The sequence below is a fragment of the Oryzias melastigma genome, linkage group LG12, assembly GCF_002922805.2.
Source record: "Oryzias melastigma strain HK-1 linkage group LG12, ASM292280v2, whole genome shotgun sequence".
Lineage (NCBI taxonomy): Eukaryota > Metazoa > Chordata > Actinopteri > Beloniformes > Adrianichthyidae > Oryzias > Oryzias melastigma.
Window position 1 is genome coordinate 2,027,709 of NC_050523.1, and position 12,911 is coordinate 2,040,619.

Below are 12,911 nucleotides of genomic sequence, written 5' to 3' on the forward strand. Positions count from 1 at the left end.
CATTTTCCATCATTCCTTCGACGTCGTTCTCTTCAAATTATGTGGAGAAGAACCTGAGACTGAAACCGGATCACAAGAATGAATCTGCTCTCAGCTAGATTTAATCCATCCATCCGTCCATCCCTCCATCCATCCCTCCCTCCATCCATCCATCCATCCATCCATCCATCCATCCCTCCATCATCCATCCATCCATCATCCATCCATCCATCATCCATACATCCATCCATCCATCATCCATCCGTCCATCCCTCCATCATCCATCCATACATCCATACATCCATCCATCCATCCATCATCCATCCATACATCCATACATCCATCCATCCATCCATCATCTATCCATCCATCCATCATCCATCCCTCCATCCATCCATCCATCCATCCATCCATACATCCATCCATCCATCCATCCATCCATCCATACATCCATCATCCATCCATCCATCATCCATCCATACATCCATACATCCATCCATCATCCATCCATACATCCATACATCCATCCATCATCCATCCATACATCCATACATCCATCCATCCATCATCTATCCATCCATCCATCATCCATCCATCTATCATCTATCCATCCATCCATCCATCCATCTATCATCTATCCATCCATCCATCCATCCCTCCATACATCCATCCATCCATCATCTATCCATCCATCCATCATCCATCCATACATCCATCCATCCCTCCATACATCCATCATCCATCCATACATCCATCCATCCCTCCATCCATCATCCATACATACATCCATCCATCCATCCATCATCCATCATCCATCCATCCATCTCTTCTATGTTTTTGGTACTTAAGCCGTAGTCACACCGTACGGTACGCGGTTGTCAGGTTTTTGGGTTGTCCGTGGAGGATGATAGAGATTCATTTAACTTAATATAAAATCTCAATTTTGCAGTAGCTTTAGGATATGAGATAATCCACATATTTTTGGTGCTCTGTCACTAAAATGAACCGTCGTCTTAGCCTGTTCTCCTCAGAGACGTTTGGCCAAATTCATGATATTGTCGTCTAGATTCAAAAAATAAAGCCTGGTTTGTCCCTCTGCGATCTATCTGCACAACAATTGTGTATTTTTTTAAATGTAAGTTAATATAAAAATGATACTTTTTTTTCAAGCATCCCTAAATCTGAATTGTACAAATTAAAAGCTTTTAGAGTTTTAGAGTTTCTTTATTTTTTTTTTTACCAAAAACCAAAAAAACAAACATGTTTTGTTGCAGATTTAAAAACGTTGTTTCTCCTCCTCCTCTTCCTCAGTGAGGAAGCACGTGGCAGTGGAGTGGTGGGTGCTTAAATTAAAATCTCCTCATAATCTGTTAATGCCGCTTTCAGAGTCAATTCCGCCGCCGCTCGCCTTTCACTCCGACCGCGCGGACGTCTTGTTCCTCGTTCCTGTAAACAAGGCGCTCCAATCTTTACCCTATGACTGCCTCACGCCTCAGATCAAAGCGTTCGGGTCCCAAAGACGGAGGGGTCACATGAGTGCAGGACTCTGTCGGTCCGTTTGAAGCTCCGGTCCAGATCGTTTTTGGGACTAAAGGTAGTTTATCAGCCTTGAAATTAATCATTTTGTTTTGCATCAGACATATTTGTCATTAGGAACATTTTTGTTGGAAAGTCCACAATAAGGGATGTTGGAATGAAGAGACGCCAGCTTTTCCAGAGACTTCTGGGTATTTTCCCGAGACTTCTGGGTATTTTCCCGGGTCGGATTTTTGAATTGTAGAAAATTAAAAAAAAAATGGTAAACGCCATACATAGTGCACTAAGTTGTGAGGGAATTTGGACATAGTCCTGGAAAACAAGCTGAAGAACCAGGGATGAGAACAGCAGCTGTGGGTTTGATTCCCAAGCATCACTGCTCAGTGGAGGATTCCTTCTGTTTCCAAAACAGCAAAAATAGCTTGTTTTAAACTAAATTTATACGTTACGTTTTATTTAGCGTAAACAAAAAGTGATGGTTCACAAGAAACTTCCAAGATTTGTTTCTTGGTTTTTCAGCTCCTCGTCTACAGATGACACTCAGCTCTTTATTACCTTCAAGCTGGAGGAAAAGTCTAAATATCTGAGCATGTAAGATTCTTCTACTCTACTTAACAATGTTCTAAAGACAGTCCATTGGGTGGGATAAAGTAGAGATAGAGTTTTATGTATTAATAAGTTTACCTACCTGCCAATTAAAAAAAACATCACTAATAAGACATACATTTGAGGTAGAATAAAATAAAATAAAAAAATCTGACTAAATAATACTTCCCAGAGTTTTCATGAATTCAATCTTACTAGAAAATTTATTGTTTTTGGAACCTGACCATAAATGCATTTCTTGTAAAAGTGAATAAATCTACCAAAACAAATGTTAGGACAACTCCAGGCCTCGAGGACCAATGTGTTGTCTTCATGTGTGATTACCTGCTTCAGGTGTGTCCAGCCCATTAGAACATGCCACAGTCGGGGTATGTAAGAAAAATGCATAATTGCAGCCCTTAAAGCACGTGTCATAGTCAAGGCCCGGGGGCCGGATCCGGCCCTCCGGATAATTCTATCCGGCCCTCCAGATCATTTTATTGTTGTTAATGACCCGATGTTATCTTATTTCTAACTTGTATAATTTTGACAAAATATATTTTTATGGAGAGTAAAATATTGAAAGTTATTTAAGGTTTAAGTTGATTTATTTTGGAATACATTAATTTTTTTATTGTTTTATATATGTATTATTTTTAAAATTTTATATCATTTTTTTTCCTTTTTATTATTCATAAGTATGTTAAAAAGCTATGGTTTTAACATTTTTTAAATTAGCATTCTGCAGCTTTTTGGATTTTTTTGACATTTACTAACATTTATTTAGTCTATTTTGAAGTTTAGCAATTTTTCAGCTACATGCTAGGGTAGATCGTGGGTAACCTAACCTTTTTTTGTTTGTTTTTTTAGGCTAATTTTGTCATTTAGCTAATATTTTAGCTGGCTATCAGCTTCAGCCTTTCCAGCCATTGCCCTCAGTGATTTCAGCTAGCAGCGTTAGCATTTTTAGCTATTAATTTTAGTTTTTTTAGCTATCAACGCTAACATCTTCAGTGGCCAAATTCAGCTTACAGCATTCACACTAGCATTATCAAAGATAATGCTATATATCTAGTTCATAATTATGTTAAAAAGTTGCGGTTTTAAAATTTTAAAAATGTGTCCAATAGATGTTTATCCTGTTCGACCTAAGGTGTGTTTTGGATTTTGGCCCCTTGTGCGATTGAGTTTGACACCCCTGACCTTAAAGCCTGGAGCTGCGCATCTGTTGGATTATTAGATTGCACTGACCTCAGAACTCAAGAGGACCTACCTGGTCTGTGCTGGGAGTGTCTGAGATGTCGTTCATGCTTCGGCTCTGAAACGGATCTGGAAGGAGAGACCGTCATCAGAAATCATGTACAGACTGAAACAACTCATGACATCACATTTCAAAGCTGGAGTGTTTTAGAAAGAAAACACACAAGTTACTAAAAACAAATCAAAATTGGGTCTACTTTAGTTGCGCTGACAGCACTGAAAGTTACACACTACCTTTTCTACACAGAGGATTACATCCTCGCAGCAAACATTTTTTCCTTTGAGCTGATTTTAATAGAATAGCAGAGGAAGTGAAAAAGAACAGAGAACTACAGAAAATCCTCCAGTAATCCCGTTAAACCCGATGGGTCACAGGAGAAACCAGCAGAGGGGCTGGAAATCTCTTAAGTAAACACGTTATTCCCAACATTTACAGTCGTGATGTCAGCAGTTAGATGAACACAGACGCACACGGAAAGCAACTGAAACCATGCAGTTAGCTTGATTAAAACACACATTCAAGCAAAATGTCAAGAATTAGAGATGAGGGTTTGGGAGACGTCTGTAGAGGAGAAGTTCTCTGATCCTTTCGTTGAGGAATAGTAATGTTCTTCCTGACTTTGATTTTAGAGGTGCAGTACAATTATAGTGTGGCTGCCTGGTTCCTGCCTGCCCAGAGTCTCGGCGTGTTTAGTGCTGCCACAAACCATTATTTTATCAGTCGACTAATCGGGTCATTCTTCAAGTGGATGTAAAGCACACATCTTAACCATCATTAACTTTAAATGAACTAAAAATAAAGATAATTAAGACAATAGTTTATTAAACTTTTAATGAATCATGCAGCCTCTGTACTTCATTAGTTTCTGGGATTAAAACAAGATCAAATCAAATGAAAGAGACCAGGAATACACTTTCCATCAAACTCTGTTTGACAGGTGACCTTTGACCCTGCAACATCCATCAAACTCGTTTTGACAGGTGACCTTTGACCCTACACCATCCATCAAACTCTGTTTGACAGGTGACCTTTGACCCTACACCATCCATCAAATTCCTTTTGACAGGTGCCCCGCCCCTCAAGATGACGTAACGATTTAACATCAGCTTTATATATAAAGGTTATTTAGGGTCAAAGGTCACCTGTCAAAATGAGTTTGATGGAAAGTACATTCCTGATCTCTCTAATGAAGTCGGCATCTGAAACTATTTTTCACTAAAGGTAAAGTTTTGGTCTCACTGACTCAAATAATTAAAAAAGAGCATTTTTTGGTGCTGAACTTTACTACACTCTGACTCCATATAATATAAAGTAACGACTAATCGACTATTAACTTAGTCGACTATTTTAATAGTCAATTAGTCGACTAATCGTGGTGAGCCATCAGTGGGTCACCACGATTAGTCGAGGAAATCTCACTATGATTTTTCTCTCTCATGTTTTCTGCTGCTGAATTCTCCTCAGTTTATAGACATATTCATGTCTGCAACATTCAGATTCAGATTTTTGTGACCCTGATATCTGAGGCTCCAGCAGAACTCAGGAGATCAACTGAGTGTTTGTTCAAGCAATGATAAGGCCATAAAAACCAAAGCATGTTGGGTAGCATTAGCTTCCTACCATAAAGGTTAATCTGAAATGACTTAAAGTACTTTTTCTTTGAAAACCAGATTATGGTTCACCCCGGGAACCGCAGTGTAAACCGTAACAGGTACTAGCAGACTTTGACGTGTGCGAGTTGGTGTGGGTGTTGAGACTCACGCAGGCGGCCAAGGCTGCTTGACTGCCGAGAGCGTAGGTCTTCTGTGGAGCGGTGGATCCCAGAAGCTGAACTAGTACTACGACTCAGATTAACATGAGGACTACGGTCTGACAGAGCAGCAGCAGATGAGAACACAACGAGCACAGAAGAGTTGATTGGACGAGGAGAGGTCAAGCAGATGGAGATCAACATGGCAGAAAACAGAGGAAGCATGAGGATGAGCAGAAGTCAAGACGCGTTGGTCCATGATTGCTGATCAGCCGCTGAAGATGCAGACTTACTGGCGGCCGTGTTGGAGGACTTTCCGATGTCTGCCAGTGAGCGATGGATTGGTTTCTTGGTTTGGTGGCGATGCTTCCTGAGCAGCACGAAGATGATCTTCTCCTTCAGATCAGGTGGAACGAGGCCGTCAACTATCTGACGATCCACGATCTCCTCTGCGGGGAAAGTTCAAGTCCCAGTTTAGCTCCAACAAAAATGTTGATCAATACATATTTGCTGCATCTTAAAACACTAATGTTTGAAAAATTTGAATAACTCCAGTTTTTGAGAACAAACATAAACTGTAAGGTAACACTCCACTATTGGATAGTGAGTTTACAACTGAAAAAGTGATTTATTTATCACTTTTTTACTTATTTAACAACCAACCAGTCTATATGTTTACTTTATTTATTTGTTCATTTGTTTGTTTGTATTTTTCCCCGGGACCTGAGTTCCAATCTCTGCCAGTGACATTAATTTGTCCACTGGTCTTACATTATAAATCCTTTGAATCCTTTGAATCTTCAAGACAAAAATGCAGTAATTCAACCCCTAAATGTCTGTATCTTACAATGATTTACAAGTTCTGTTGAATGGAGAGCAGAAGATAAAAAGAGCATTTCCACACCAACAATCAGAGGAAACTTCAGGGATTGACATTAAATGGTGATGTGATCTCAAAAAGACGAGTTTGGCCTCAAAGCTCTGAATCATAAAGACCGGACTCTGGAAGAAAGGTAGACAGTCAAGAAGGTCTACTGAGTCCTTTTATAGAATGACGGGGCATCAAAGGATGAAGAAAGGCGGTGAAGTGCCCCTCCTGTCATGTCTGTGGGGGTGTCAGTGATCTGGCAAAGCATTCCCAACTCCATGTCAACAAATCCTCACTGCTCAGTGGATGATTCATTCTATTTCCAAAACATAGTAAAATACCTTAGTTTGGACCAAATGTATCTGTTACATTTTATTTAGCACAAATTAAAATTGACGGTTCACAAGAAATTTCAATGATTCGTTTCTTAGTTTTCAGCTCCTCGTCTTAAAGGTCAGCTTCTATGCAGATGACACTCAGCTCTTTATTACCTTCAAACTGGGGGGAAATTCTAAATATCTGAGCATGTAAGATTCCTCTGCCTACCTTTACAATGATCTGAAGATGGTAAAATGGTAAATGGCATATACTTTGTTACGGCTATTAGTTTTTTTCTTTTTTTGTGTATTTTCTGTCAGAGTGGGACTTCTGTGTATTTGGTGGATCAATGTTTGTGTGTCTGTCTTTGATTTCTTTCAGGTGTGGTGCTGGAGGGCGTGGCTCCCCATTGGACCAAAGCTTTTCAGGCCACCTCCGTGTCATTTTTGACGTTTTGGGTGTCCCCAACTTTTTTAATGTGCTGGCTATTCCCATGAAATTAGGGTTCTCATATTTTGGGGGTCCAAAGGCTTCTTGGTACCGGGTCACAGACAGGATTACACTAATCCGGGGTCCCCAATCCTCGGGATGTTGAGTGTTACCGGACCAGTACTGGACCGGTACAGGATAGGGTACCACTACCGGTAAGTGTTCCTAACTCAGGACCAGTACCATAACCCTAACCCAGTACCGGTTCTGCGTCTGTTACCTTGTCCCAAGGGTTGAGGACCCGTAATTCAGTGGGAACAGCCAGCACGTCAAAAAACGATGAGTTAGGGACATCAAAAAGTGTCCAATGTCACACAGGGTACAGCACTCTGTGAACAACCAGCTTCTTTACAATTCCCCTTTTTAATTCTTCAGGATGTGATGATGATTGGATGACTGGACAGCTGTCATGCCTGTGGTCTTCCTGGTAGCTTGGTTCATTCTTCTACCCTAAAATGTTGTCCTGCCCGGATCTGGTCTTGCTTTCGTGGCGCTTTGGCTGAACGCCGTTCCCTGGTGTGACTCACCAACAATCTGTGGCAGCGAGTACCCCTCCAGGTCCAGCATGATGGTTCCCGTCTGCAGACAGGTTCTGAGCTCAAACAGGCTGTGGAGGGTCAACGTGGAGACGTGGGGCTTGCTCCATCTTTCTCCTCCCTCTTCCACCTTCTCCTCAAACTTCACCCACCTGCAGAGAGAAGACGCCATCGGTAAGAGGCTCGACCCAGCGGGCTCAGTCGGCTGGACTCTTTGCCGTTCCGGTCATTAACATTCTATAGGAGTGTCAAACTCAATCGCACAGGGGGGCAAAATCCAAAAAAATTACTTATGCCGTGGGCCGAACAGAAAAAACATTTAGCTGAAGATGCTGAAATTGATAGCTGAAAACACCGAAGCTGATAGCCAGCTAAAATATTAGCAAAATGCCAAATTAGCCTAAAAAAAAAAAAAAAAAAAAAAGAAAAGGTTAGTCACAGCAGCTAGCATGTAGCTGAAAAAATGGCTAAAAATAAAAATATCCTAAAAAACAGAAAAAAAAGGTTAAATTAGACAAAACAGCTTAAATTTAAATATTAGCTAAACTCCAAAACAGCCTAAAAAGCAAAACAAGAAAAAAGCCAAAATTAGCCAAAACAGCTAGCATGTAGCTGAAATATTAGCTAAACTCCAAAATAGCCAAAAGAATTAGTAAATGCCAAAATAGCCCGAAAAGCTAGCAGAATGCTAATTTTTAAAACTTTAAAACTGTAACTTTTTAACATAATTCTGAATAATAAAAATACAGGAATATTATTCCAGAATAAATCAACTTAAATAACTTTCAATATTTTACCCTCCAAAAAAATATATTTTCTCAAAATTATACAAGTTAGAAATGAGCTCAAGATAACATTGGGTCACTAATTACAATAAAATCAAATGGAGGGCCGGATCAGGCCCCCGGGCCTCGACTTTGACACATGTTGTAGAACAATGAAATCTAAATGAGATGCTGTACAGTTGAAGCTCTGAAGCTTCTGCATCTTCACCTCGCAGACTCCTTCCACTCCAGCTCGTCGCCGTCCCGCTGCAGCGTGTCCATCTCAGTGAAGATGGTAGGTGTTGGGGCGCCATCGTCCTCCCCCAGGATGCTGCGTAGCCGCTCTGCAGCCGGAGACACTGGAACCAGAGAACGGTTTAAGCTGACAGTAACTGATGGATGTGGAAACAAAAGCTCAGAGGAACCAGGATGTTCTGACGACTCAGACAGCACAAACACCAACCAGTTTTAGCCTAGAGAGAAGCTGCAGCGGAGACGGGTTTCAACCACAAGATAAACTTGACATCTGTGTAATCCACATTTCTGCTCCTGGATTCATGTTGGTTTCATGACTTTAGACTTCTCTATCAGGCTCTATCAGGGGATAGTTTTTCCAAATAAACGTACAGGTGCTTCAAACTAAATCCAAGTGGAGAAGAACACAAGCTAAATGTAAAAAAACAATGTTCCTATTCTTTCATTCATAAGCCAAAGATTTGATTTATTTATCTTCACTGTTTGCTCCCGGAGGTGATGCTTCAAGCGTCAAACAGCCTTTCGTGGACAGTAGGGCTGCCACAAACGATTATTTTAATAGTCGACTAATCACCGATTATTTTTTCCGATTAGTCGACTAATCGGGTCATGCACAAAGTTGATGTAAAACACAAATCTTAACCATCATTCACTTTAAACTAACTAAAAACTATATATATTCACACTAGCATCATTATAGATGAAATGTAAGCTGAATTTGGCCGCAAAAGATGCTAGTGACGATGGCTGAAGATGCTGATAGCCAACTAAAATATGAGTTAAAGGACAAATTAGCCTAAAAAAAGCATAAGTTAGCAAAGACAGCTAGCATGTAGCTGAAATAAAAACTCCAAAATAGCCTAAAAAAACCTTAATAAATGCCAAAATAGTCCAATAAGCTAGCATAACACCATTATAACTTTCAACTTTACTACACTGACTCCATTTAATATGAAGTAACGACTAATCGACTATTAAATTAGTCGTCGACTATTTTAATAGTCGATTAGTCGTCGATTAGTCGACTAATCGTGGCAGCCCTAGTGGACAGGTTGAGTAATTATTACCACAAAATACCTGCGACCGTTTGCAGGATCACAACACTCATGATTGATGGGCAAACCAGAAAGAACTCAGTGACAGACAAGAACAGCGAGTAACGCTTGATGTGAAGATGGAGAAAAACCCAGTACCAGTATCCTAACCCTAACCTGGTACCAGTATCCTAACCTGGTACTAGTATCCTAACCCAGTACCAGTATCCTAACCAGTATCAGTATCCTAACCCTAACCTGGTACCAGTATCCTAACCTGGTACTAGTATCCTAACCCAATATCAGTATCTTAACCCAGTACCAGTCTCCTAACCCTAAAATGGTACTAGTATCCTAACCCAGTACCAGTATCCTAACCCTAACCTGGTACTAGTATCCTAACCTAGTACCAATATCCTAACCCTAACCTGGTACTAGTATCCTAACCCAGTACCACTATCCTAACCCAGTACCAATATCCCAACCCTAACCTGGTACCAGTATCCTAACCCAGTACCAATATCCTAACCCTAACCCGGTACTAGTATCCTAACCCAGTACCAATATCCTAACCCAGTACCAGTATCCTAACCCAGTACCACTATCCTAACCCAGTACCAATATCCCAACCCTAACCCAGTACCAATATCCTAACCTGGTACTAGTATCCTAACCCAGTACCAATATCCTAACCCAGTACCAGTATCCTAACCTGGTACCAATATCCTAACCCAGTACCAATATCCTAACCCTAACCCAGTACCAGTATCCTAACCCAGTACCAGTATCCTAACCCAGTACCAGTATCCTAACCCAGTACTAGTATCCTAACCCAGTACCAGTATCCTAACCCTAACATGGTACTAGTATCCTAACCAGAGAATTTAAGGATATTTGGGACCAAACGTCGTTGGTAGAAATTTCCCGGGACACTTGACCCTCATAGGAACTCCGATAAGAGAACGAGTGTAAATACAAAAGAACAGTTAGCCTGGTTTCATGACTCAGTCTTTGTTTTTTTTTAACCGTCTGTTTTCTTCATGGTTTTTTCGGCATCCTTATCACAAATATAAACAGACTCTGATGTAAATAACAGCTGCTGCAACTAGCAACTACAAAATGCATACAAGTCCAAGGACCAATTTTGGCCGCTCAACCGAGCGCCTAATCTAAACCCCTAATTAGGTTGTTACATACATCACACACAATAATAGGGACATTTAACTGGTAGATGAGGGACAGAACTTGGTTGGATTTAAAGAGACTGGAATGAGCAAGTAAATGAGCTAAATTTCCGGTCTTGGATTCTCAGCCAATGAAATATTTAAAATCATTAAGGCCGTTCCGAAGGTGAACCAGAGTTTAGCAAAGAATTTTAAGACCCCATAAAGTGGCCACATCAAGTGGAATTACAGTTAGATTATCGTCTGATCTCAGATTTATACGTTTTCCATCAATATTTGTGTTTGTCGAGATTTTTCCTCCGAGGGAAAAGCTCCAATTATTCGGATTTAATGCGAGGAAATCCACATCCCTCATGCCTAATGAGCGAACCGCAGTCAGCGGTCCGATGGCCATCTGACAGGCACACATTATCAGCTGACACCTCTTCTAATTTTAGCTGATCAATCTCCATTAGCACCCTGAGCCCCCAGGCTGATCAACATCTCTGCTGTTTGTGAGAGCGTCCAAACACCAGGATGTGGGTCTCACGCCGCCGTCAGGCTGGTGTAATTATGCATAATAGAGGAAAACGAGAAACCACAAATCATCATGACGAATGTTTTTCCTTCATACGGAAACAAAACGATGTGATCAATGACGCTCAGTGGAGAGTTTGCACAGCGACTCGACCCTTCGGGTTTCCACCCGTCACACGCTCGCTTCAGTGGAGATTAGGGCTGCCAAAAAATGTTATTTTAGTCGTAGACTAATCCTCGATTATTTTATTCAGATTAGTCGACAAATCGGGTCATGCATAAAAGTATGTAAAACGCACATCTTAACCATCATTATCTTTAAACTAATTAAAAACTAGATATATTCAAACTAGCATAATGCTAGGAGCTAAATTTGGCTGCTGAAGATCCTGAAAATGATATTTAGCTAAAACATTAGTTAAATGTTAAATTACCCTAAAAAATAAAAAGCCTAAGTTAGCCAAAACAGCTAACATGTAGCTGGAATATTAGCTAAACTCCAAAACAGCCTTAAAAACAGAAAAAAATCCTAAATTAGCCAACATAGCTAGCATGTAACTGAAATAGCCTAAAAAAACAAACAAAAAAAAGCCTAAATTAGCCAAAATAGCTAGCATGTAGCTGAAATATTAGCTAAACTCCAAAATAGCCTAAAAAATGAAGAAAAAATAAGCCTAACTTAGCCAAAACAGCTAGCATGTAGCTGGAATATTAGCTAAACTCCAAAATAGCCTAAAAAGTAAAACAAACAGGTTAAACATCGAAGTGCATGAAACCAAAAATTCCAACGATACCTGAAGTACACTGTGATGGCAAACTGCACCAAACACTCACCTGCACACACACCTTTAGATATAATTAATTGACAGATATATTAAGCTTTATTTCAATTTACTTTCATAAATTTAATCTTGTGTTTTTTTGAGTTACCGCTGCCGTCTGCTGCTGCCACTGAAGCCACAACGTCAGGCCTGACACAAAGAAAACCAGCAGAGGCCTTATCTGCAGCAGGGCGCTAATTGGACTGAACCACTGCCCGGGGGAGGAGAAACTCTTTTTCTGGTAAACCTTGATTTAATTTACATTCTACTTGATGTTTATTAGTTTCATTATTTCTATGTTAGGTTACTGCAGGATAGACAGGTTAATTTTGTGTTTGCTGTATTTCTGTAGTTGTCTTAGTCTTTTCAGTTCCCCTTGTGTGTCTGGTTGGTCTGATCAGCCACTATATATGTCTCCTTGTATTTCCAATTAGGTCCGTTTAAGTTTGTTGGTCTGTCTGTTCAGTTGGTTGATTTGTCCTCATGTTTAAACCTTCAGTTACTTGTGTTACTTCAACCATTTTTTTTGGCTGTCCTTGCCTTTACTGCTCGGTCCACCACATACACACAAACAATTGCGAAGCACGCGCCTAGTTCCCACCACGCACTAATCAAACAGGAAACAAGCGATCACGGTCATTCTAGCGCTCAGACAAAGTCACTTCTTACCGTCTGCCTCTTCTACAGATGGATGATACCTGCGAACAGGTAGGCATGCTTTACACACGCGCTACCGAGTCTGTATCTCACCGCTGCTTTTTCCCGAATGAAGTGCGTACCTCGCCATAAAATGTCCGACGCAGCGCGCCCAACTGCTCAACAGTCCCGTCACGCGACTCAGACGCTCAGCAACAGACTCTTCAAATGAAGATATAAGATCGATTCTTGGTGAGAACCTATCGAGAATCAATCGCAGGACTAAATATCGCGATATATCGCAATGTCGATAATTTGGCACAGCCCTAATATGTATCATATCGTTACATATATACAATACCTTGACATATGCATCATA

The 12,911-nt window shown here is 40.5% G+C and overlaps 1 protein-coding gene across 5 annotated transcripts in view; it reads right to left on the bottom strand.

The window, feature by feature from the left end:
* The window catches only part of slc4a5b (solute carrier family 4 member 5b), a 44,302-nt gene that overhangs the window by 19,454 nt on the left and 11,937 nt on the right, over positions 1 to 12,911 (bottom strand). For all 5 annotated transcript variants that reach the window (XR_004948822.1, XR_004948821.1, XM_024299034.2 and 2 more), the window contains exons 6-10: positions 8,316 to 8,445; positions 7,314 to 7,474; positions 5,405 to 5,560; positions 5,123 to 5,230; positions 3,374 to 3,429 (exon numbers count right to left, since the gene is read on the bottom strand). Coding sequence is in view for 3 of the 5 variants with exons in the window: in XM_024299034.2 (XP_024154802.1) it covers positions 3,374 to 3,429; positions 5,123 to 5,230; positions 5,405 to 5,560; positions 7,314 to 7,474; positions 8,316 to 8,445 (611 nt within the window). In the remaining 2 variants the exon portion in view is untranslated. The remainder of the gene's footprint in view (positions 1 to 3,373; positions 3,430 to 5,122; positions 5,231 to 5,404; positions 5,561 to 7,313; positions 7,475 to 8,315; positions 8,446 to 12,911) is intronic.